The 21680-nt window shown below is 37.8% G+C and overlaps 2 protein-coding genes, 1 non-coding gene and 1 pseudogene across 3 annotated transcripts; all 4 read right to left on the bottom strand.

Moving 5' to 3' along the window:
- Positions 1 to 3320: 3320 nt before the first annotated feature.
- LOC131328288 (uncharacterized) lies at positions 3321 to 3875 on the bottom strand. The gene has a single exon (XM_058361253.1). It carries the CDS (start codon positions 3873 to 3875, stop codon positions 3321 to 3323), a length of 555 nt encoding a protein of 184 aa, XP_058217236.1.
- An 853-nt stretch (positions 3876 to 4728) lies between these two features.
- Positions 4729 to 4810, bottom strand: TRNAS-GCU (transfer RNA serine (anticodon GCU)). Its single transcript has one exon. It is a non-coding gene; the product is annotated as a tRNA-Ser (tRNA).
- Positions 4811 to 5474: 664 nt separating this feature from the next.
- LOC131302345 (uncharacterized) lies at positions 5475 to 11805 on the bottom strand. Its single transcript, XM_058328920.1, has 5 exons — positions 11372 to 11805; positions 9931 to 9968; positions 7376 to 7646; positions 6623 to 6924; positions 5475 to 6009 (listed from the first exon to the last, which is right to left on the bottom strand). The coding sequence occupies exons 1-5, from the start codon at positions 11717 to 11719 to the stop codon at positions 5553 to 5555; spliced, it is 1416 nt and encodes a 471-aa protein (XP_058184903.1). The 5' UTR covers positions 11720 to 11805; the 3' UTR covers positions 5475 to 5552.
- An 844-nt stretch (positions 11806 to 12649) lies between these two features.
- On the bottom strand, positions 12650 to 16571 carry LOC131328298 (ABC transporter C family member 10-like; annotated as a pseudogene).
- Between the last annotated feature and the right edge of the window lie 5109 nt (positions 16572 to 21680).

Here is a 21680-nt window from a genome sequence, read left to right on the forward strand (position 1 = left end):
AAAGTGTGATTTATATATAAGTAATTTCGAGCAGCTACTGTATAACCTGAGATTTGTCTTTTGAGCCGCATGATTAGGCTAAGGGTTATCAAGTCAGCTGACATGGGTCGTGACAGCTGCAACGTCCGTGAGTCTGATAGTCTTAATATCTACAATACATGTTTTCGATTTGATTGAATTCTGCAGTTGTCTGGGCCAGAACGAGGATGACTGATGAGAATAATTAGCAGAAGTCGCCAAAATTGATTGATATCAAGGGACATGTGCAGCCAATTAGCATGGAATATTATATCAAATTACTACACGACATTTGGAAAGAACTAGGAGCTTTTAGTCAATTATGATCACCATAAATGTTCCATGTTTATTGTCTTACCGTCCATTAATTTTGGAATGGGACCAATTGTAAGTGTCGCTTCTTACCGACTCATTTAACCTCATCTCTTGTGAAATGAGACCATTCATTTTGGAATGGGACCAATTATAAGTGTCGCTTTTTGTCGACACTTTTAATTGAGTGACGTTGGGCTCGGGTCACCGATAGTCTTAATATCTACAACACATGTTTTCGATTTGATGGAATTTTGCAGTTGTCTGGGGTCAGAATGAGGATGACTGATGAGAATAATTAGCAAAAGTTGCCAAAATTGATCGATATAAAGGGGCATGTGCAGCAAATTAACATGGAATATTATATCAAATTACTACACGGCATTTGGGAAGAACTAGGAGCTTTCAGGCAATTATGATCACCATAAATCACTACAAGAAATTTGGGATCTCCAAATGGTTTTTTTAGTAATACTTGGAAAAATTGTCGGTATAGATGGTGTATAACGACGGTTTGCAAAACGTTACTACAAATAGGACTATAGCGACGGTTTTCATGCAACCGTTACTAGATTACAAGACTATAGCGACGGTTTCCAATAACCGTTACTATAAACCAGACTATACCGTTACTAAAAAATTAGATTAAGAAAAATCTAGTTAATATAGTATAAATATTAGTAGGTGCTTCATTTTACACAAGTGTTGTGCTAGCCTAGCTGGTTCGCGCGCACGCGCAAGAATGCAAGGTCCTGGGTTCGATTCCTAGGAGGAGCAAAATTTGTACCACGTGGGCGACACGGAGTTGACACCTCAGTGCCACGCGGGTGACATGTGGGTGCAACGTCAGCACCGTGTGGAGGACACGTGGCCATTACGTCCCACAACAGTGATTTTTTTTTTGAAAAAAATTTCTTTAGCAACTGTTATAAACGTCGCTAAAGAAATCGTTACTAAAAAAATCTGTACCAACGTTCGTCAAAACTGTCGCTATACTTCTACAGTGACGGATATTAAGCGACGATTTGGCCGACGGTTGGTGAACCGTTGGTATAGCCTTTAGCAACACTTTTTGTGTTCTTTAGTGACACTTTTGACCGTTGCTAGATCCCGATTTTATTGTAGTGAATGTTCCATGTTTATTGTCTTACCATCCATTCATTTTGGAATGGGACCAATTGTAAGTGTCGCTTCTTGCCAACTCATTTAACCTCATCTCTTGTGAAATGAGACCATTCGTTTTGGAATGGGACCAATTATAACTGTCGCTTCTTGCCGACACTTTTAATTGAGTGACGTTGGGCTCGGGTCACTGATAGCAGAGACGGATCCACTGACCATAAGGGGGCCACAGCCCCCGCGTTGTTTCGGGATTTTTTTTCAAAAAATAAATAAATTTTAGGGAAATTTTTAAAAATGGTCCCTCTAGTTTGCACGAGTTTTCATTTTCGTCCCTCTACTATTAATTGTATCAATTTTAACCCTATAGTTTTCATTCCATCTCAATTTCGTCCTTCTCCCTGACGCCGTCCATGAAACAAACGGAATTGAAGGGCAAAATTGTCATTTTCTCTCACAGAGGGACCAAATTGAAATTTTATGCAAACTAGAGGGATTATTTTTAAAATTTTACATTTTACTTTCGTTTTTGCAAATAAAATAAAAAAGACCATAAGTAATGTATTTGACAACTGAATTATTTTTTATTGGGTAATCAAACTATATTGAAAAATTTATATTTCATTACACGTTACAAAAATATTAGAAAATGCACAAATCAACCTCTTAGCTAATGTCTTTGTATCATGTTCTTATATTCTTCTTATTTTTTCATTCAATAAAAAAATGTTTAAAATCTGTGTTTATTTGTTATATGAGTGATCTTATGAGTAAGTCCCAAAATAAATACACTTATACCCATATTTTAATGTATTTGATCTTTTAATATTTAATAGTGTTTCATTGCTTAATTAAACACAATTACAAGATTTCTTAATACTACTGAACAACTTTTTCTTTTTAATCATGTGACAAAAAAAATAATGATAGTGAAAATTCAATTGAAAAAAAAAATACAAGACCAAGACAATTAACATAAGGGTTGTTTTTTGAATTTTCTCATATTGTTTGTGATGTATATAATAAAAACTTTACAAAATTTCAACATATTTTTTATTATTCAATATAAAATGAGATGAGAAATATATTATATATATGATGTATTTTAAATTTATTTACAAAAACAAAAGTAAAAAACAAAATTATAGAAATAGTCCCTCTAGTTTGAATGAAATCTCAATTTAGTCCCTCTGTGAGGAGAAATGACAATTTTGTCCTCCAATTCCGTTTGTTTCATTAACGCCGTAAGTGAGAGGGACGAAATTGAGACAGAATGCAAATTATAGGACTAAAAGTAACACAATTGATACTGGAGGGACGAAAATGAAAATTCATGCAAACTAGAGGGACCATTTATAAAAATTTCCCTAAATTTTAATATGAGTTATTTTTTTATTTGTTAAGAACACCTAGACATTGTATTTTGTACGGAGTGTTGTTTAGACATTTAAATACTTTAAGAATGTGTTCGTTTTTTATCCCAAAACTCAATTTCGCTTTGTCCATACGGTCTCTCATAAGTTTTTCTTCCATTATTAATCTCATTTTTCTTTCTCTTCCACTCCACTCATTACCTAAAAAATCTCCCTCCAAACTTAAACCAAACCAACTATTAGAATCCCGAAACTTGAAATTTAAAATTTTGTTGCTCATAATTCGGCCCCCGCGTTTATGACATCCTGGTTCCGTCCCTGTCCGTGAATCTATAGAAAAGTGAGCTTGATTCTACAAATTTGGAGGTTACAAAAAAAAAATAATAATAATAGTAATAATGTTAAATTTAATTCATCGTTGACCGAGATTTTGACTCCATTGTACATATATATATATATATTTTTTGAACATGTCGCATTGATTAAAAGACAACCAGATCACGAGTTACAATCTTTACGCAAAATAGAATCAAAATCGAGCGGAATACAACCCAACTGAATAGAAGAACAGCTGCTAATACTATAAGAAGCCAACCAATGAGCAGCCTTGTTCTTCATTCTACCAGCCCAGGTGAAGGACCAATTTCTTTCTTTAGCCCAAGTTTTGATATCTTCCACCACAGTATAGATTTCCCATGGACAATTAATTCTTCCTTGAACGCTCTGAATCACCACTTGATTATCAGACTCGAAAATCACTTGAGAATAATCTGCTTCAATTACTGAATTGCAAGCTATCCGTAGCGCCCAGGCCTCTATCGCACAAGCTGAAGACACCTTCACTTTCCCACACCACCAAAATTGAGCAATTCCACTACTATCTCTGGCAATTACACCAAAGGCGGCAATGCCGCGAGAGGAAGAAAAAGCTCCATCTACATTGACTTTTAAAACCCCAGGAGGGGGAGGTGACCAACTAGAATCATTCCTTTGTTTAGGCACCACAATTTTTCCAACCATATACACAGCTTGCAAGTAATCCCCATTTGCCATCTCAGCCTTTTGGATAGTGGTTATCGGATTTGGCAAAATGCCCTGGAAAATACACTCGTTTCTTGTCTTCCAAATTGCCCATCAAATCTGAAAAATCGCCCCAACTATTTCAGGTGTTGTTTCTTTAGCTAACGTACCACATAATAAATCCTCCATCCACCTGTCAGCCGAAATAATAGGATTCTCCAAAACCCACAAAGCTTTTCCACTGCCAAACCACACTGCTTTAGTCCAAGGACATCGAAAGAGAATATGCTCAATAGATTCACTCTCCGTTTCACAGATGGGACAGAGAGGAACTTGGGCACATTTCCTTCGATACAAATTCGATTTACAAGCAACCCAATTCCGAACAACTTTCCACATGAATAAACGAACCTTTGGAGCCGTCGGGACAGCCCACAAACGAGTCCACATTGACTTTGGAGGAGCATAGGAGGTAGAAGGGGGGAGAGGCTTTTCCTTAGACGCAACAATTTTTGCTTGACGGTACCCAGACTTCACAGAATAATTCCCAGAGCTAGTATGCACCCAAATAATCTTATCCACACCGTTCGAGTAGCTAATAGGGATCCGAGAAATTGCTCTAGCTTCCTCAGGAGTCGTTGCATTGAGCAGTTTATCCATATCCCACGAATGAGTGTTAGAGTTAATGAACTCACTAACCTTTGCCCACTGTTCATGAGGAGATGGGATAGACTGGACTTTCTCCCCTGGTAAGTTAGGAATCCATCTATCTCTCCAAAAAACAATGGAGTTTCCATTACCAACTCCATTGTATATAGAGTTCCAAGGAAACCGGAATTTGTGAGAGAGAGAGAGTTTAAAAAGGAGAAAAATAAAAAACAGTAGTCGTCGCCTGAGAGATTCGAACTCTCGCGGGGAAACCCCATGTACTTAGCAGGCACACGCCTTAACCACTCGGCCAAAGCGACGCTTTGTTCGTGCTTTGCCCTCTTTTAGTTTTTATAACCTGTCTCCTTAGGTATACAAATGTCCAAAGTATGCCTTTTTGTTGGTTTTTAGTATTTTCTCTGTCCCATAAAATTAGTCCCGTATGAAATTACATGCAATTGTCAAACTTAAAAATAATTTTTAGAGTCCACCACACGCAAAGAGAGAGAGAGAGAGAGAGAGAGAGAGGGGAAAGGAGAAGACCTGGAGGAAACAGATGAGGGTTTTGTTTTTCACTTCTTAGGCCAAAAAGAATGGATGGCTTGGATTTAACCTGGGTGAGAAATAATAAATAGAAATTGGTTTAGTTCGGTCCAAATCGGTTCTTTTTCTCACAGAGCCAAAACCAAACCAACGTTTGAATATTTTTGAAATTTGACTGAACCAAAGCAGTTGCTAATTCAATTGAATTTTCTAAAATTGGTCCGGTTTAATCAGTTTGGTTGATTTTCCGGTTAAAACTTTCATCACTACCAACAAGTATCTCTGTCAATAACTAGAAGATGACATACATGTTTGTCGGAAATGGACAAGCAAAGATGGAAGGATGACGTACAAAACTAGAAGTAATATTGCCTAACTAACATGGGAGGAAGAAGTAATACTATTAAACTAGTGGGCATTTGGTTGTATCAAACTAACAAGTTCAACAATCAACTACGTTCTCATTTAATGGAAACGAATGAAACATCTGCAAATAAATACAGCTTTCCATTGTTCTTGTTAAACATGAGATTCTACGAACCCATACAGACCATTAAAATGGTGAAATATCGCTGAAGAAGTGTTGGAGACCAAGCTCAAGGCGCTGCTAAAGAAAAGCTGCCACACCCAGAGATCCAAAACTAATACAGAGGAAAGTATTAACAGTGTCAGAGTCTGATAGTGGTCAAATGGCCACCCAGAAACTTCTGCCATCGTTTTGAAAAACGGAAGGGAACTGCTGTTTAGATTCCGCGTCTTTATGGACCACGCTGTTATCCACTGCACCCGAGTAGGTGTGAAGTTGAATTCCTCTCTTAACCGCCTCCCCAAGTCTGGCATGTGTCCACCTCCATAAAGTATGGCAATCTTGTTGTGGCCTTCGTCGATTGCTCTTTGGAGCGTCTGTATCGCAACTTTGTTCCTCTCACCAACAACAACAGATTTGTCATCCAGGTCACTAGTCACCGCCACTAACCTACACAATTCACAGAATTAAGGAACATAGACGGTTTGATTAGTGCAAGCATATCTTCTGGGACATATCATATCATTTGTTAGGTCTCCATCAAATAGGAGACAACGTAAAACAAGGATATGCTCAAAATCTGACAACCCAAAGTCAATGAATGCAGCTGCCAGAAAAAATTCTCGCCAAAAGTTGAAAAACGAAATAGACAGTCCTAAAATAAGGGCCAAGATCACAAATCAACAAAAAAGAAAACTCAAATGGACTTTGGTCATCCAATTAATATTTGTTTCCGAATATAGAGATCTTATAGGAAAATCATTGGTTAGGTCTCAATCTCTACTAGAAGATAATGTAAAACAAGGACATGCTTAAGTTCCATTGGTCTGGATATTGGGACCAATGATTCCTCATTTTTAACCACCAGGTCTAGATGTCTAGGAAAAATGTTCAGAACATTGCTGTATGATATAGCAGACAAATTGTATTGGGGGATTTATATTTGAGCGAAAGAGACAAAGCTATGAATTACACGCTTTTACTCAATGCGAAGCAATAGAAATACAAAGCATCAACCATTAACATCACTGTTTCCATCTAAAACAACCCTATGTGTACTTACTCGGACGCCATAATCTCTGCGAGTAAGATCTTCAGAGCAGAACTAAAATCCAACCTGGACAAGGCTTCAGAAATTAGATGGTTGGATGCCTGACTTCCGTCATTATAGCAAACAGTTTCAATTAAGAGAAGTCCAACGAGAGGCATTGGTAGAAAGCGAGAAGCCCACAAAAGCTTGGATCTCCAAGGACCAAGCTCTTTTGCCTTTATATCAGCCTCCGACATGGCTTCCTCGAACTTGGCCTCTGTTGATCTACGTGTCATTTCCCTTGCAAAGGAAAACATGCTCTCACCCTTTTGGAGCTGAAAGAAATGGGCAATAGCATAATTATTGTCATTGACATAAATGATGACGTTCATGAATAAGTATGCAAAGGAGAGCACCACTCTGAAAACTGTTTTAACTGCCCATTCCTCAAAGGAAAAAGGATCCACAAAACACCCCTTTCCTTTTCTCTCCCTTTGAGTAGCTTTCAATTGAAAGCATGCATGACATAATTGGATCAAGTCCTTCCATATTTGGTAAGAAACAGCTTGATCATAGGAGAGGACCAAATGCGATGTACAGTCATGTCCTTCAGGTGTAGCTTAACCTTTCAAGCTTCTCTAAGACTGATCACTACAACAACATGGATGTATTGATATTAAAGTAAACAATTTTCTTAAGTGGAAAAGTCAGGCATCATGAGAATATTCAATCTATAAATAAAATCATGTGATCAAAATTATAAAGAGGGCAGAAGAGAAGTAGAACCTGAAGTAACTCAAAGGTTTCATAGTCCAGATCAGCATGATACCAACCCTCTGTCTGGTAGTCAAGACAGTCTAATTGAAAATCAAGCGTCAGCACTCTAGCCATCTGCCGCTGAATGCATCCAATAATGTCATAGCGCCGTTTAGGTAAAGCTTTGAGCTTTTTCATCCCACTAGGACTTTGTCTGTCATTCAAAGCATCCTTGCGAGCCACCATCTCGTAAAGGACACAATCATAGTGTTCAAGTTCCTTCTGAAGGGTTGCAAAATATCTGAATTAAGGGGGCAGGGGGTCAAGCAAAAAAGTAACATTAAGACTTCAAGGCTAATGGAGAGTTCAAGAAAAAAACACAAGCAACTCAATATCTGATAGTGAAAGATTCCTTAGAATCATTTTCTTGATAAGAAGAATGCACGAATATGAAAAGGGAAGTCGCAAACACTGAAACTAACAGCATTGTAAACAGCCAGGCCGCGGGGAAAGGAACAAAATAAAAGGATTACTTCCTTTGTACATACATCAATTATGCAAGAAAAAGTCGTGTATTACTACCAGCGGATTGAAGCAAATCGAGCTATAGATGTATTACTACCAGCGGATTGACTGGAGTTGAAACCTCACTAACTACAACCAACAACACCAACTTTCGCCAGGCAAGAAAAATGCTATTATAAGAACATATGCCCGCATAATCCATGTGTTATGTTTATACAATACTTCCTTGTACGGTAAATTCTAAAGTTGTTAATTATGGTCCCGCATGGTTAATCGGGCAACATTGTTCTAAAAAAATTGCAGACAAGTAAGAAAAGCTGAAACAGGTTAGCATCATGTAAGATAACAATCTGGAAAACATAAATGATGGGCTGGTTTCAGTTTATGAATGTGTAGATACAATTCGTAAGTAGTCAGCAGAAGTGAGATTCCCTAGCAAAACTAGAAGTTGCAAATGTCCTGAGTAATTCAAGTGTCTGTAGATCTACATTGTATGGCATCAAACTGACTTGTGAAGGTGATTATATTCAGTGACTCCAGTGAATAATACGATTCCAGTTGTTCCAGAAGAAAGGAAGGTGTAAAAGGGTGAAGAAGAATTCCCAAAACTGTGCAACTCTTACCATTGGAAACCTGCTCTCTAATTCAGGACTGTACGGGATTGCATCTTAGGAGAAACCTGTCAGGGTGGGGGACCCAACTAGAATGCCCAATCACCTGCCCAGGTCCATCCAACCAGCTTGAGCCTTAGATGACCTTGGATTATGTAAGAGCAAGACTGCTCAGATTTGGCACTCCCGGTTCTAGTTTCACGTCAACCAGGACGACAGGGTAAAACATTAAAAGAATAAAATTGTCTTCAACAAAACTCAAATCGGATTTGTCCATCTATAAGTTCTATCGCGATTTGGAGCACCACCAATGCCAAGCAAACAGCTTAAACTTCCATTTGTCCATATTCAGGATCCAAGCCATCTAAATCGATACAGCCACCACCCATCAACTCCTGGTTAAAACTCCTCATATCCATCTCTGGAACCAACCATTCAATCTCATGCATAAAGCCCCAGACTCATCAGATTTGAACAATTGAACCTTATAAAAAGTATCACAAACCCCACAAGTTTGGAGAGACGTATGAAACTGCCTTTCATACCAATGTACCAAAGTGATTCACCCCCAAAAAACTTGTATAAAAATATACAATCAACTGTGGAATGCAACCTGGGAACACCTAAGTGCATATAAGCATCCGCCATATAATAACTTGCAGCTATACATAAAAATTTCCTACAAGCCCTCCCAATCATATATTCATATAGTTTCCAATATCCTCGTGTGCTCTCGCACTTGCACCCTCTCCCGCTTTGTGCAATTAAGGATAGGAGCAAAGGAAACAAAAGAAAACCTACCAGACGAGAAAAAATATAAGGTAATGATACCATACTAGGAAAAATTATTTACTCAAATTTGCACAAGTACGTAACATTAACATATATGCACTCATATTCACAAACATAATATTTGCATTTAACACCAATTACGATTTAACATGTATAGTAGGACTAATAACAATGTCCTATATTTGGAGTATCTACATATATTTGTTTTCATTTGTATATCTGAATAAATTATACGTAAATTTTTCCGCACAACTAAAGAAGCTCTCTAGCTTAAATACTACTCTATCCCCTCGCTACCCCGCACACGCTCCAGTTCCAACTCCTGCTTCATGCAACTAACTTTCAAAGAGGCATACCCAGTGCACAAAGCTCTTGCTTTTTTTACATTTGCTTTCGAACCAAACACCTAATAATACAACATCAATGTCGTTCTTATCAGCACCGCAACACGTACCAGCACAGGAATAATACCATGCATTATTATGACAAACAATACCATCACAGATAAATAGAACAAGAAACGATCAACAAAAAAGAAAAATATAAAGTAGCAAATCACACCTGAAAATGTAAAATTATCATCCATAGATAATCAAAGCAAAAAATAGTCACACCAAAATCAAATTGTCATCCAAAAAATTGAGTAACAAAACATACTCTCTATCGGCAATGTGTACTGCTGAAACCAGATCAACCTGCACAAACAAATCACAAAACAGTCAGAGCCTCAGATGACTCAAACCGGTTATTAGAAGTATAAATCAAACCATATGCTAAATCTGTTGACTTGGATAGACATTTGCAGTAACATATCTGCAAAAATAGACATCAATTAATTGAGGGACAAACCTATGGTGGACAGTGCATACCATGGAAATGCAAAGTTTACGTTTCTAAAAATAATAGTAATGAATATAGTTATGAAGTGTATACAATACAAGAGTGAAGCTACCTATATTGATGGTTAGTTATGAACTATTTGGTTCTACTTGTTAGAACGCACCTCAGATTAATCCTTATAGCCCTTTCCACATGCTTACGGGTGGGGTGGGGTGGGTGACTCTAAGAGTAACTAGCAACAAGTCGAACCTCAGACTTCCTACACTCCTAAATAGGCATGCAAATGAGTCGAGCGGAGCTTTGACGTGTTCGAGCTCGGCTCGTTCAAAACTTAGTCTAGCTCGAGGTCAGCTCAACCTTGAGTCAAGCCTAAATAATCGGAGCTTGAGCTCAGCTCGCTTATTATCGAGGTGTTCGAGCTCAATTCTTTTACTACCCAAGCCTCTACGTACGAATCAAGTTTCTATAACCAAGCCGAGTCACAACTACCTCGAGCTCGGCCCGTTGATTAAATGAGATTAAAACTCAAGCTTTGGCTCGACGCATTTACTAACAATCTGAGTAAAGCCCATAACAACCCGAGCCATGAGCTACTCGCAAACAGACCGGTTCGTTCGCAGCCCTACTCGTAAGTCCCATGCGTTACCCACCATGCCAAATATACTATCCCCTCGGAGTTCGTATTTTGCTACTAACTTATTTGTTAGTTTCGATGATGTTAGTAGTAATACGAATCATTTTACCTAGACACTAATACATTTGGACCAAATTAGTATTAACAACTTATTTCGACTAATCATGAAAACAAACCCTGGCTAGTTTATGTACCCATTCACTTATTCTCCTTGAATCTGAAGTTATACCCTAAGTCACTTAATCCTCCAAAATGCCCCTTCCGCTTCTGCTCTCAATTCTCACACTGCACCCTGTGCAGTCAAAATGCCCCTAAGCTCCCACTCTCAATCTTCCCACTGCACCCCACACTATCAATCCTCGCTTTCGCAAATTTTAGTAGTTTGCGATGAGTTTCAAAGGGATTAGAGACCATGTAGTGCAGGAGTGGGGTGCACTACAGTCGTCCAAAAAAAAAATTTCAATGGTCCAGATATGAAAAATATATATACTTTTCACGCGAAGAGTATCTTTTAAATTAGGACCACTGATTGCTGGACAGCCAAGATGCGGCACTACAACCCTGCAATGACGCTCCCACCCTGCTCTGGTCGCGCACGGGAATTACGTGACTTAGGGTTTATACCTGAAGAAACGGTCGGAGAAGAGACCAAGGAAACTTCTTCCGGTAAGTAACGACCGACGTCTGCAACTCCCCACCTTGGCCTTGGCCTCCACCGAGGCCCACTGACCTGTACCTCATGAATTCCGCAGGCGAATTGTTCTGCATAAACGGCTCCACCACCGACCCATCGTCCTCCACCGACGGCTTCGCTCGAACCCCGATTCTCCGAATCGGTTTGAAAAACCTAGGGTTTCGTTTGAAAGAATTGAAAGTGGTGGGTGAAGAAGATGTGAGAGTTGAATTGTTGGCGTAACTAGAAGGGAATGAAGAAGGTGTGGAATACGCTATGGACAGAGAACTACAGACCATAGTTCCGTTTTGAGAGAGAGAGAGAGAGGATGAGGTGAACCAGAAAGACGGAAATTCCGTTATTGAAACTACGCAGAAACGGGTACGGCTGGATTTTATGATACATTCCCGATGATTAGTTTTCGAGAGAAACTTAACAGTAACTTTTTTTTTTCCTTTTATTCAAAAAAAAAAAAAAACATTTGTTAGTTTTATGTTAAATTTTTGTAACTTATTGATTCGTCTTGGCAAGGAAAATCGGAAAAAATTTGATCAAAACTCATAATTGTTTTAAAAAAGCCAAGAATAAGTAAAAAAAAACTGACTTATTGACTTGTTTTTGTCTTTATTTAAAAAATTATGAGTTTCGGTCAAAATTTTTTACTTTTTCTATTTCTCTCGTCCAGACGAATTAATAAATCACAAAAATGACGCAAAACAAACAAATGCAAAATTTTTTTAATAAGGACAAAAAAATAAATCAATCAACTTTTTAATCCAAACCCACGGAGTAGTGAAAAAATTGTTCACGGAAAACAAGCCATCTTATTCGTGCGTTTCGGCAATTAACGATTGAAATATATTTTTAATCTTTGTCCGGTAATAAATATCTGTTACCGTTAATAGTTTGTCTTTAATCTGGATCATCCAAAACACTTTTGGATGGCCGAGATTGACCTCCGTAAACTTTAATTATGGAACCTCCGTAAATAAAAATTTTTCCCTTTTTTTTTAATAACTAGATGTACGGACTAGTTGGCTTGTACTTCCATCAATGAGGTATTGAAGTCGATGACCTTGAAACTTGTGACTTCAAATAAAATGATAGCATGTGAGGTTCTGAATTCGCGCTAAGCTAAATAGACTAAAACCCAGCTTTTTACGGATTTTTAGAAAAGTTATTTTTCTCATGTACATCAACAGAAATATTATTTAGCGAAAATAATTTGACTACAACATTAACCTGACAGCAAAATATATAGTGGAAAGCAAAGCACCCGTCATGAGCCTCGTTGGTCTATCGTACTCTACTACATGTCCTGTAAATTCAAAACAAAGAAGGGAAAAAAAGAGAACAAATCTTCGAGTGACATCTCTCTTTTTGATAACCAAACATCGTTCACATGATCAGAATATGAAGACTCGCTCACCATTACTAATGGAAAGAACCATAGTGGAGTCCATCACAGCGGGTATTTTATGAGCCACTGTGATCACAGTGCAATCTGCAAATTCCGTTCTCATTATTTTTTGGATTACAGAATCTGTTGCGTTGCCGATGGAGGCAGTGGCTTCGTCGAGTACTAGTATCTTCCTTCTCTTCAGTCCCAAACAGAATAACTGCCTCTGTCCCATGCTCCAGTTTGATCCATCTTGCACAACTGCATTGTACCAAGTTGTTTGTACGAACTTTTTTAGTCCAAAGCTTTTCTGCTTTGATGTTCTCCAAATAAAAATGCTACTTACCCAAGGCGTCCAATACCTCCTCTTTCTCTTATACCGCCTCCCAAAGCTGACATTTTTCAGGAACCTTCCATACATACATGTTTTGGAAATGGTATCGATTAGGCCGAGCAAATGACGTTCTAATAAACTGCTTACTGTGACTACTTTTTTTGCAAGTATGTGAGAAATATCATTGGTATCATTCTAATAAACCTTCCGTACATACTTTTTTATTTACTTTTGTATCGAATATACGGCCACATCGCCGAAATCATTACGTTTCGCGGTAGTATGATTTTAAGGGCTAAAACTATGAACTAGAAAAAAGAAGCGATGCGTTCACCAAAACCCTTCTTCTATAGAGCAAATATTACAGTGGCTACATTTTGTATTTGAAGTGGCACTAGAATCTTTTCTGCAGGAAAACAAGAGATTTATGTTACTTAGATGCATTTATCCAATAGTTTGGCAATTCAAGGGCAAGTAAAGAAACCTAAGATAGGTGTTTTATATCTTCGCTTTAGAAAGAAGTGCAGAAAATTTGTGTTTGATACAATTACTTGAGCTTATATGTGACAGAAACCTTACCGCCAATATTTCCTGATCAGTATGCTCCATTAACGGGTCTAGATTGTATCTAACAGACCCACTAAAGAGAGTTGGATCTTGTGGGATGACCCCCAAGTGTGATCTCAGGTCATGAAGACCAAGAGTACTTCTATTTTTGCATCTACTATGATACTTTCCTTAGTAGGCTCTACGAGGCAAAACAAGACATTAATAAGAGTTGTTTTCCCACTTCCAATCCTTCCCACAATTCCGATTTTGTCCCCTCCTTCAAATACTCAATTTATCCCCCGAAGTACCAGAGGAGAATTAGGTCGATATCTAACCTGGTTGACACCATTTTGCTCTTTAACACATCACTGTACATGAATTTTAGCTAGACAAAAAGATACTACAATGCTATTTTACCTTCAAATCACGGATCTCAACTTTACCAAATTCCGGCCAGTTCAGGGCTGGTCGATTGCCTTCTATTTTTTGGGGGGCTTCACTAGGTATATGCATGTATTGTTCTAGCCTTTCTATTGGCAATAATTGAATTTGACATTGTGCACTAGCTTTGGACTGAAGGAACGAGAAATGTGTTCAGTGAAAGACCATATGATAGTGCCATTCCAATAAATCCTGACATGAGAATATCAACAACCAATTTGCTCATCAAACTTCTAAGTGATTTACCAGTGTATTCCAATAACATTGTCAGATGACTTAGGTGAACTTGAAGAACTTTTGGTTATATTATGCATGTAGCAAAGGCAATGAAAACAAGTAATATTGATTTGTGACCTGATTTGGAAGCATCATTGGAGAGGAAAGTTATGCCAAGCGCTGAGCATGACAGAACAATTGCACACAAGATTTCTAGGCACTAGAACAACCAAACGTTTGCTGAAAATTTGTGGAAGAATGAACTGGTGTTGGCATCAATAAGTTGCAAATTTTCTGAAAAGAACTGGTCTTCCTCGCCAAAAGCCCTGATGGTCAACGCTCAAGCAACGGATTCAGCAAGATGGCTAGCAACTGAAGACTTGGCTGTGCCGTCTAATCGCATCAGCTCTTTTGCAGAAGCAAAGTACAATCTCTATTTGTTAAAAGACAAAATGCGTTATCAAATGGTGTGCTGGTGTAGTTTGTGAGAAATAACGTAGAAGCACTTGCGTAAGTTGCATTGTTGGGTTACCTGTAAGATTATGGTAACAATAACCATAGGCAAGATGACAAACAAGATAGGCAATGTGAGGAAAGCCAATACTCCAAAGCTAAAATATGCATTCATAGTGTTCCCTATACTCGAAGTTAATATGAACACCAATTCAAGGTCCACAATACACATATCAGAAGATACCTATACAGAAAGAAAAAAAAAATCTGTAACTTCGCTAGATTCCTTGAAGCATAACTTGCATTACGGTTGTTTATTGTAAAGATTCTTACCCGACTGAGTATCCTTCCCAATGGTGTAGAATCATATAATGAGATTGGTGCTTGGAAGACAGAGGTCATTAACTCGAAAAAAATAGCTATCGATGTCTTAATACCCAGAAGAACTACAAGATCTTGGGAGCAAGAATATTAACATGCCACACCCTATCAATGAGTATACTGATATCAACTCCAATCTGCTTACACTAGACTCCTGCAAATGTGCAGCGAACCGCAGACTCTGTAATCTGTACAAACTGCCCAATTATAAAGACACAGTGAACGATGACCGAAAGGAAGAGGTACAAGAATCCCTTGCTTTGCTTCAGATACTGTATGTAAGGCTTGAGACACGTATCTCCGGTTTCTCTTTCTTCTTCCTTAATCAACTGGTCTCCAAGTGATTCTCTTTGATGTCGCTCAGTAGAAATTTCCTGGATCTATTCTTTTGGTGTTTTTGGTTCTTCAAAACCAAACTCAGATTGCCAGTTCGAATCAGACGTGACTTTATGAGAATTGACAAGGTTCTGAAATTGCTGACTAGAAGCTAACAACTGATCATAGGTAGCTGCTTCCACAATCTTCCCTTCAGACACTAACTGTCGACAAAACCGATGGACAGAACATACCATTTATGCAGTATTAGCCAAACGATTTCTGAACGCACATGCATTAGTAGTTGCAAGTTTACCACATAGGGGATAATTTCATAAATAAGATCAATGTTAAAGAAGGATAACGCAAAAAGTGAAAACAGTTAAAATCCTAACCAAGATAGAATCGAATGCTGGAAGGAAATCAACTTGGTGGCTGACGAGAAAGACCGTTTTCCTTGCCAGGGCTCACTTGACATATTCCTGCCCACAAAGCAATTTAGTTTTTTAGCTTGGAAAGTACAATTGTAGAAGAAAACAAAATCATATTTTACAGAATAATGTTCACATTGAATAAACTTGTTGCTGTATGTGCGTCAACAGTACTGAATGGATCATCTAATAGTTATATATCAGCATCTTTATATAATGCAGGTGCCAGTTGCACTCGCTGCTTCTGCCCACCGCTAAGATTAACACCCTGTTCTCCAATTATCGTGCAATCCCCAAACGGAAGCATCTCAAGATCCTTTTTTAGGGAACACGTCTCCAGTACTTCTTCGTATCTATTTTGATCCTTGGTGCACCCAAAGAGGATATTCTCTTGTATGGTCCCCGTTTGGATCCACGTTGTCTGAGGTACATAGGCGATCTCCCCGGCCGTATACTTGTATCTGGAACATGGAGCAGAAAATACATAGGTTGATGAATATCTTTTTTTTTTTTTGAACATCAGATAGTGAGGTTGATGTATATCTGTCTGGAATCTAGAGAAACTTTTTAGTATACCGGGGATACCAACACTCTTGGTATCCCCTCCGGTTCGTTTTCATTTTTTCGGCCATTTTCCGATCACACTTGGATGATCGATTCCGTTCATTTTGTAGAGTTCAACGAGAACTATAATCATATCAAAAATCATGTTCATCGGACTTTAATAGATACATGATCGGCACCTGTGAAAATTGCAAAAAAAACAAAATTGGGTTTCAATTCAGTGTGGTTTTGGATCCAGTTTTGGTTTTTTTCAATTTTCATGTGTACCGATCATGTTTTTACAAAAATCCAATGAACACGAATTTTGGTATGATTATAGTTCTCGTTGAACTCTACAAAATGAACGAAATCGATCATCCAAGTGTGATCGGAAAATGGCCGAAAAAATGAAAACGAACCGGAGGGATACCAAAGGTGTTGGTATCCCCGGTATACTAAAAAGTTTCCCCTGGAATCTATAGGCTTCTTAGTTCTGATTAGAGGTGACAAATTGAACCCAGACCCATTAACAAATTCAGATCCATCAACTAAAAAATAGACCCAACCCAACCCATTTATTAGTTGGGTAAAAATGGGTTCAAACCCAACTAACCCATTATTAATTGGGTCATAATTGGGCATCAATTGGATCAACTTAAATGACCCAATGGGCAATGAAAGTAACCCACCAAATTCTGTATCTTTTGCAATTGGGCAATGAAAGTATTTCCCAGAGGAGTACGGCCCCCTCCCTCTCTCTCTCTCTCCTCTCTCTCTCTCCCCCCACCCCACCCCACCCCACCCCACCCACGAGCATGGCCTTCTCTCTCTTTTTTATTCAATTGTTTTGTGCTAAATCACACGCGTCCAAAAATATTTTGAATGGTCCGAATTAAAAATCAATTGTGACCGGTAACAATTATTTTGATCAGTCAAAATTGAAAACACATCTCATCCATTAATTGCGCGAATGGACCTGTGAAATTGTGCTCCGCCGTGAATAAATTTCTCTCATGGTAGTCCCGCAAAGGGTTTGGATTAAAAAATTGACTTATTTTTTTGTCCTTATTCAAATTTTTTTTGTTTTGTGTCAAATTTTTGTTACTTATTAATTTGTTTTGATGAGAGGAATCGGAAAAGTAAAAAAATTTGATCGAAACTTATAATTTTTTGAATAAAAAAAAAAATCAATAAGACAAAAAATTACTTATTCTCGTCTTTTTGAAAAAATTTATGAGTTTCGATCATAATTTCTTTTTACTTTTCTAATTTTTCGATCATAATTTTTAGTATATATGTAATTGGGTTAATGGGCGGGTCGAGTTTGCTTTAAAATAAATGGATCGGGTTGGGTATGGGTAATTAGACTCATAGTTAATAGGTCTAAATGGGTCAATGACCCATTAAAGACCCAACCCACTAACAACTTACCCAATTTAACCCAAACCCGCCCGTTTGCCACCCCTAGTTCTGACCAAACTATGACAAAACTGCAAATCTTCATACAAGCAGTTAAAACTGCTTGGTCATTTCCTTGCGAGAGGTTACATATGAGCAGGCTGTGGACATGTAGAGATTAGAGATCAAGAAATTGCTTCAATAAACACTGCCGCAACATCGGGGATCATTCTGATGGGCTCCTGAAGAATGCGGAAAGCCGCAAGAAATGTGAACACATTATTGGCATTGATAGGAATCCCAAGTAAGTAGCAAGCCCAAAAGGTAACAACTGATACCATGATTGGGGGATACCCAAAATAGAACCATATAGTACCCTTTTTTGTGACAAGACTGCTAACAAATTGTTTGATTCTTCTCTCCTTACCTTTTCTACCGCATTCTTGAAATGAGTCTCCCAAGCGTATAATTTTATCTACACCACATTTTTTAAGATGAAATATTGAGGTTCAAGTCAGGACATGGTGATTTCGTTCGAAAAGTCAGTACATCGGGATGGTGTTGTAGCATGCTCTCTTACTCCCCAAGTCCAAGTACAAAACAAGGGAATCAGTTAGTGCCTACTAGCCAATTTTTAAGTCGCATTCCGATGACTAAGTCAGTAGAGATGGAAAAAGTACGTAATCCTCAGGTAGCTAGTGATGGTACAGCTTTCTAGGGTTTATAATATTGTACATTTTACAAAGAAACTGTGTTTGGTCATCACACGTAATATCGTTCCGAGCACATACCTCATGATGTCACATGACTTGCTTGTAACCATTTTCTAATTAGTTGTACGATTGTCGGTTGACAAATAATTCTGTGGTATGTGGCCGAGCCATGTCACTTGGCGTCTCCGTAGCGCCAACCTGTCAGGATTGTCTTGCCGGGTTGAACCCAATTGACCCAGGATTCAAACCTCGCAGTGCCGGTCCCGACACTTGGGTTGTCCTAACCTAATATCATGCTTTGTTGCCCACTTTCAATTAAGTCATACAAAATAAAGAAATATGCAAGTACAAAAAAATAAAAATTACATTATTATTTTAGCTTAAATAACCTCAAAATGTAAATCCCGGTTATAGTACTTTGTGATTAGCACAATCCAATTCAAAGAAAATAAATTCTCCTCACATTTTTTGAAGCAAAATTTTCAATTGAGTCATCATACTTTATTTATCCAAGAACTTTGAGGTCATTCCACTAATTTTTTGTTTTTGAGCTGTTTAGTTGATATATATGAGAAGAATGACCTGTCTCGAAAAGTGTAAAAAGTTTTTAAAAAAATTCCAAATGTCCAAAAATGCTCTTAGTGGAATAGCGCCTCATTTTCAATTAAGATCATAGCCAATGTCTTTAATCTCTCTTGTGAAATGATAGTTCGAAGGTAAAAATAAAATCCACGTTAGCTCGCTCGATTTATTTTAGTTATGACTTTTTTTAATCAAATGTAAGAACATATCACTTATACATTACTTTGGAAGTAAAAATTAAAAAGAAAAGGGAAGGTGTCACCGTCCGTTACCTCAATCCGTTGCAAATTGACTTAATGTGATGATTGGGGCCCTAATTGTTGAAGGAATAACAAGGTCATGTTTTTTTTTGTCATTAGTTAAAGTCCATGCGTTGTTTTGAGAATTCGTGACAAGTTCAAAGACGTTTTTGAAATTTTGGGAAAACAAAAGGAGGAAGTAGAAGTAGAACAAAAATGTATAAAAAGAAAGGGCTGCGGGCGAGTTATGGGAATCGAACTTAGTTATCTGGGATTGGAACAGCTTGCAGCCCCGCCAAACCAGGACAACCATTTGTTCCTTTATAGAAAACTTTTTTATATTTCTATGTAACTCAATTTTTTTTTTTTTTTGGGTTGCCCTAGACCGAGGGCTTGCTGGGCTTACCCCAAGACCGGCCCTGCTGGAGAGGATAAGTTGCAATCTCTGGGTTCGACAAAGCTTGGCTGATGGTGTATTTGAATTATGAATTTGGATTTAACACGAGAGGAAAATGGGGAAAATTAAAAATGAAATTTGGCTTCTTTGGTTCTTCTTTTTTAATTTTTTTTATTCCACTACAAACTGGTGCACATAGCCATTTCGTGTATAATGTGTCTGGATCAAAGCTTTGTGAATTGGTTTAAACAAGACCAAGGCGAGCAATGTAAACAAAAATATGAGATAGTTTATTGAAGACAGTCCAAATTTCGTTCAGCAAGATGCTCGCTCAAAGGTCATAAAAGAGAACAGAGTTAGGAGCCCGGGAGACAACAAACAATTCAAATGTACTACTTTTATTTTCTTGAAAGAGCTCATCATCAAAACTCCATATACAGATATAACGAGGGTTTTGGTAGTGTTCATAGATAGTCAGGGCCGGCCCCGGGGTAAGCCCCGCAAGCCTTCGGTCTTAATGTTTCTCATGCTATCGCAGGCGTTGGTGTTTGTTGCAATGGTCAGGGAAGCCTTTAACATTCCGGAAAGGCTGAGTTCGAACCTCTGCCCTTCAGCGCCCCTCCATTTTTTTCCAACACTTGTGATCTACCTCGTTTTGTTTTCCCTCCCAATGCACAATATTACAAAAAATCTAATTTGTTAGGAAATTTTCGATTTAACAAACACAACAGTAATGTATAAGTTTTTTTCTCCACTTTTGATCTACCTCGTTTTGTTTTCCCTTCCAATGCACAATATTACAAAAAATCTAATTTGTTAGGAAATTTTTCGATTTAATAAAAACAACAGTAATGTATAAGTGATATGCTTCTACATTTGATTAAAAAAAAGTCACAAATCAAGCGAGCTACACGGTTTTTATTTTTACCTTCAAACTACCATTTTGCAAGAGAGATTAAAGAGATTGGCTATGATCTCAATTGAAAATGAGACATCGTTCGCTCGTTCCGCTAAAAGCATTTTGGGCATTTGGGCAGTTTTTAACTTCTTACGCTTTTCGAGAAGATCATTCTCCTCACATATACTCCGTATCAACTAAAAAGCCCAAAAATCAAAAGTTAGCAAAACAGGTCCTGAGTTTTTGGATAGGTAAAGTATGATAACTCAACTGAAAATTTTGCTTCTTAAAATATAAGGAGTATTTATTTTCTTTGAATCGGATCGTGCTAATCATAAAACACTATAACCGGGATTTAGATTTTGATGTTATTCAAGCTAAAATAACAATGTAATTTTGATTTTTTTTTGTACTTGTATATATATATTTTTATATTTTGTATGACTTAATTGTAAATGGGCAACAAATCTTGAGGTTGGGCTAAGGCAACCCAAACCTCGGGATCGGCACTGTAGATAGTGCTTTTGAGGTACATATATGAAATTTCTACTTAGAATGGCCGAGTCGATATTAGGGAAAAAGATGTAACTTTGCAATGACTTTGTGACAAATCATTCGTAATTTCCCAGATAGACCTCATCAAATGAAGATTAAATGCAAACTCAGAAAGATTGTATCTCCTTAATAGACAAAAGACTTGTGATTTCAATTTGTTAATCAAGCTTAGCAGGGTCCCGTGATGCAATCCCCAATTGTATCAATAGCACGAATAAGAATGCTCTCTTGATTGAGGCATCGCCCACATGCAATCTTATCATATAGTGTACACTAAATGTACGACGACTTGTGTGGGATCCGTTTTCGGGTCTCACACAAATGATCGGACCATTCAATTTGATTAAAATATTTCTGAATAATCACTGTAAAAAAAAACTCTCTTAATCGAATGTCGGTAGGAGGTTGATCAATTC

This window comes from Rhododendron vialii, chromosome 1a (genome assembly GCF_030253575.1).
Source record: "Rhododendron vialii isolate Sample 1 chromosome 1a, ASM3025357v1".
Lineage (NCBI taxonomy): Eukaryota > Viridiplantae > Streptophyta > Magnoliopsida > Ericales > Ericaceae > Rhododendron > Rhododendron vialii.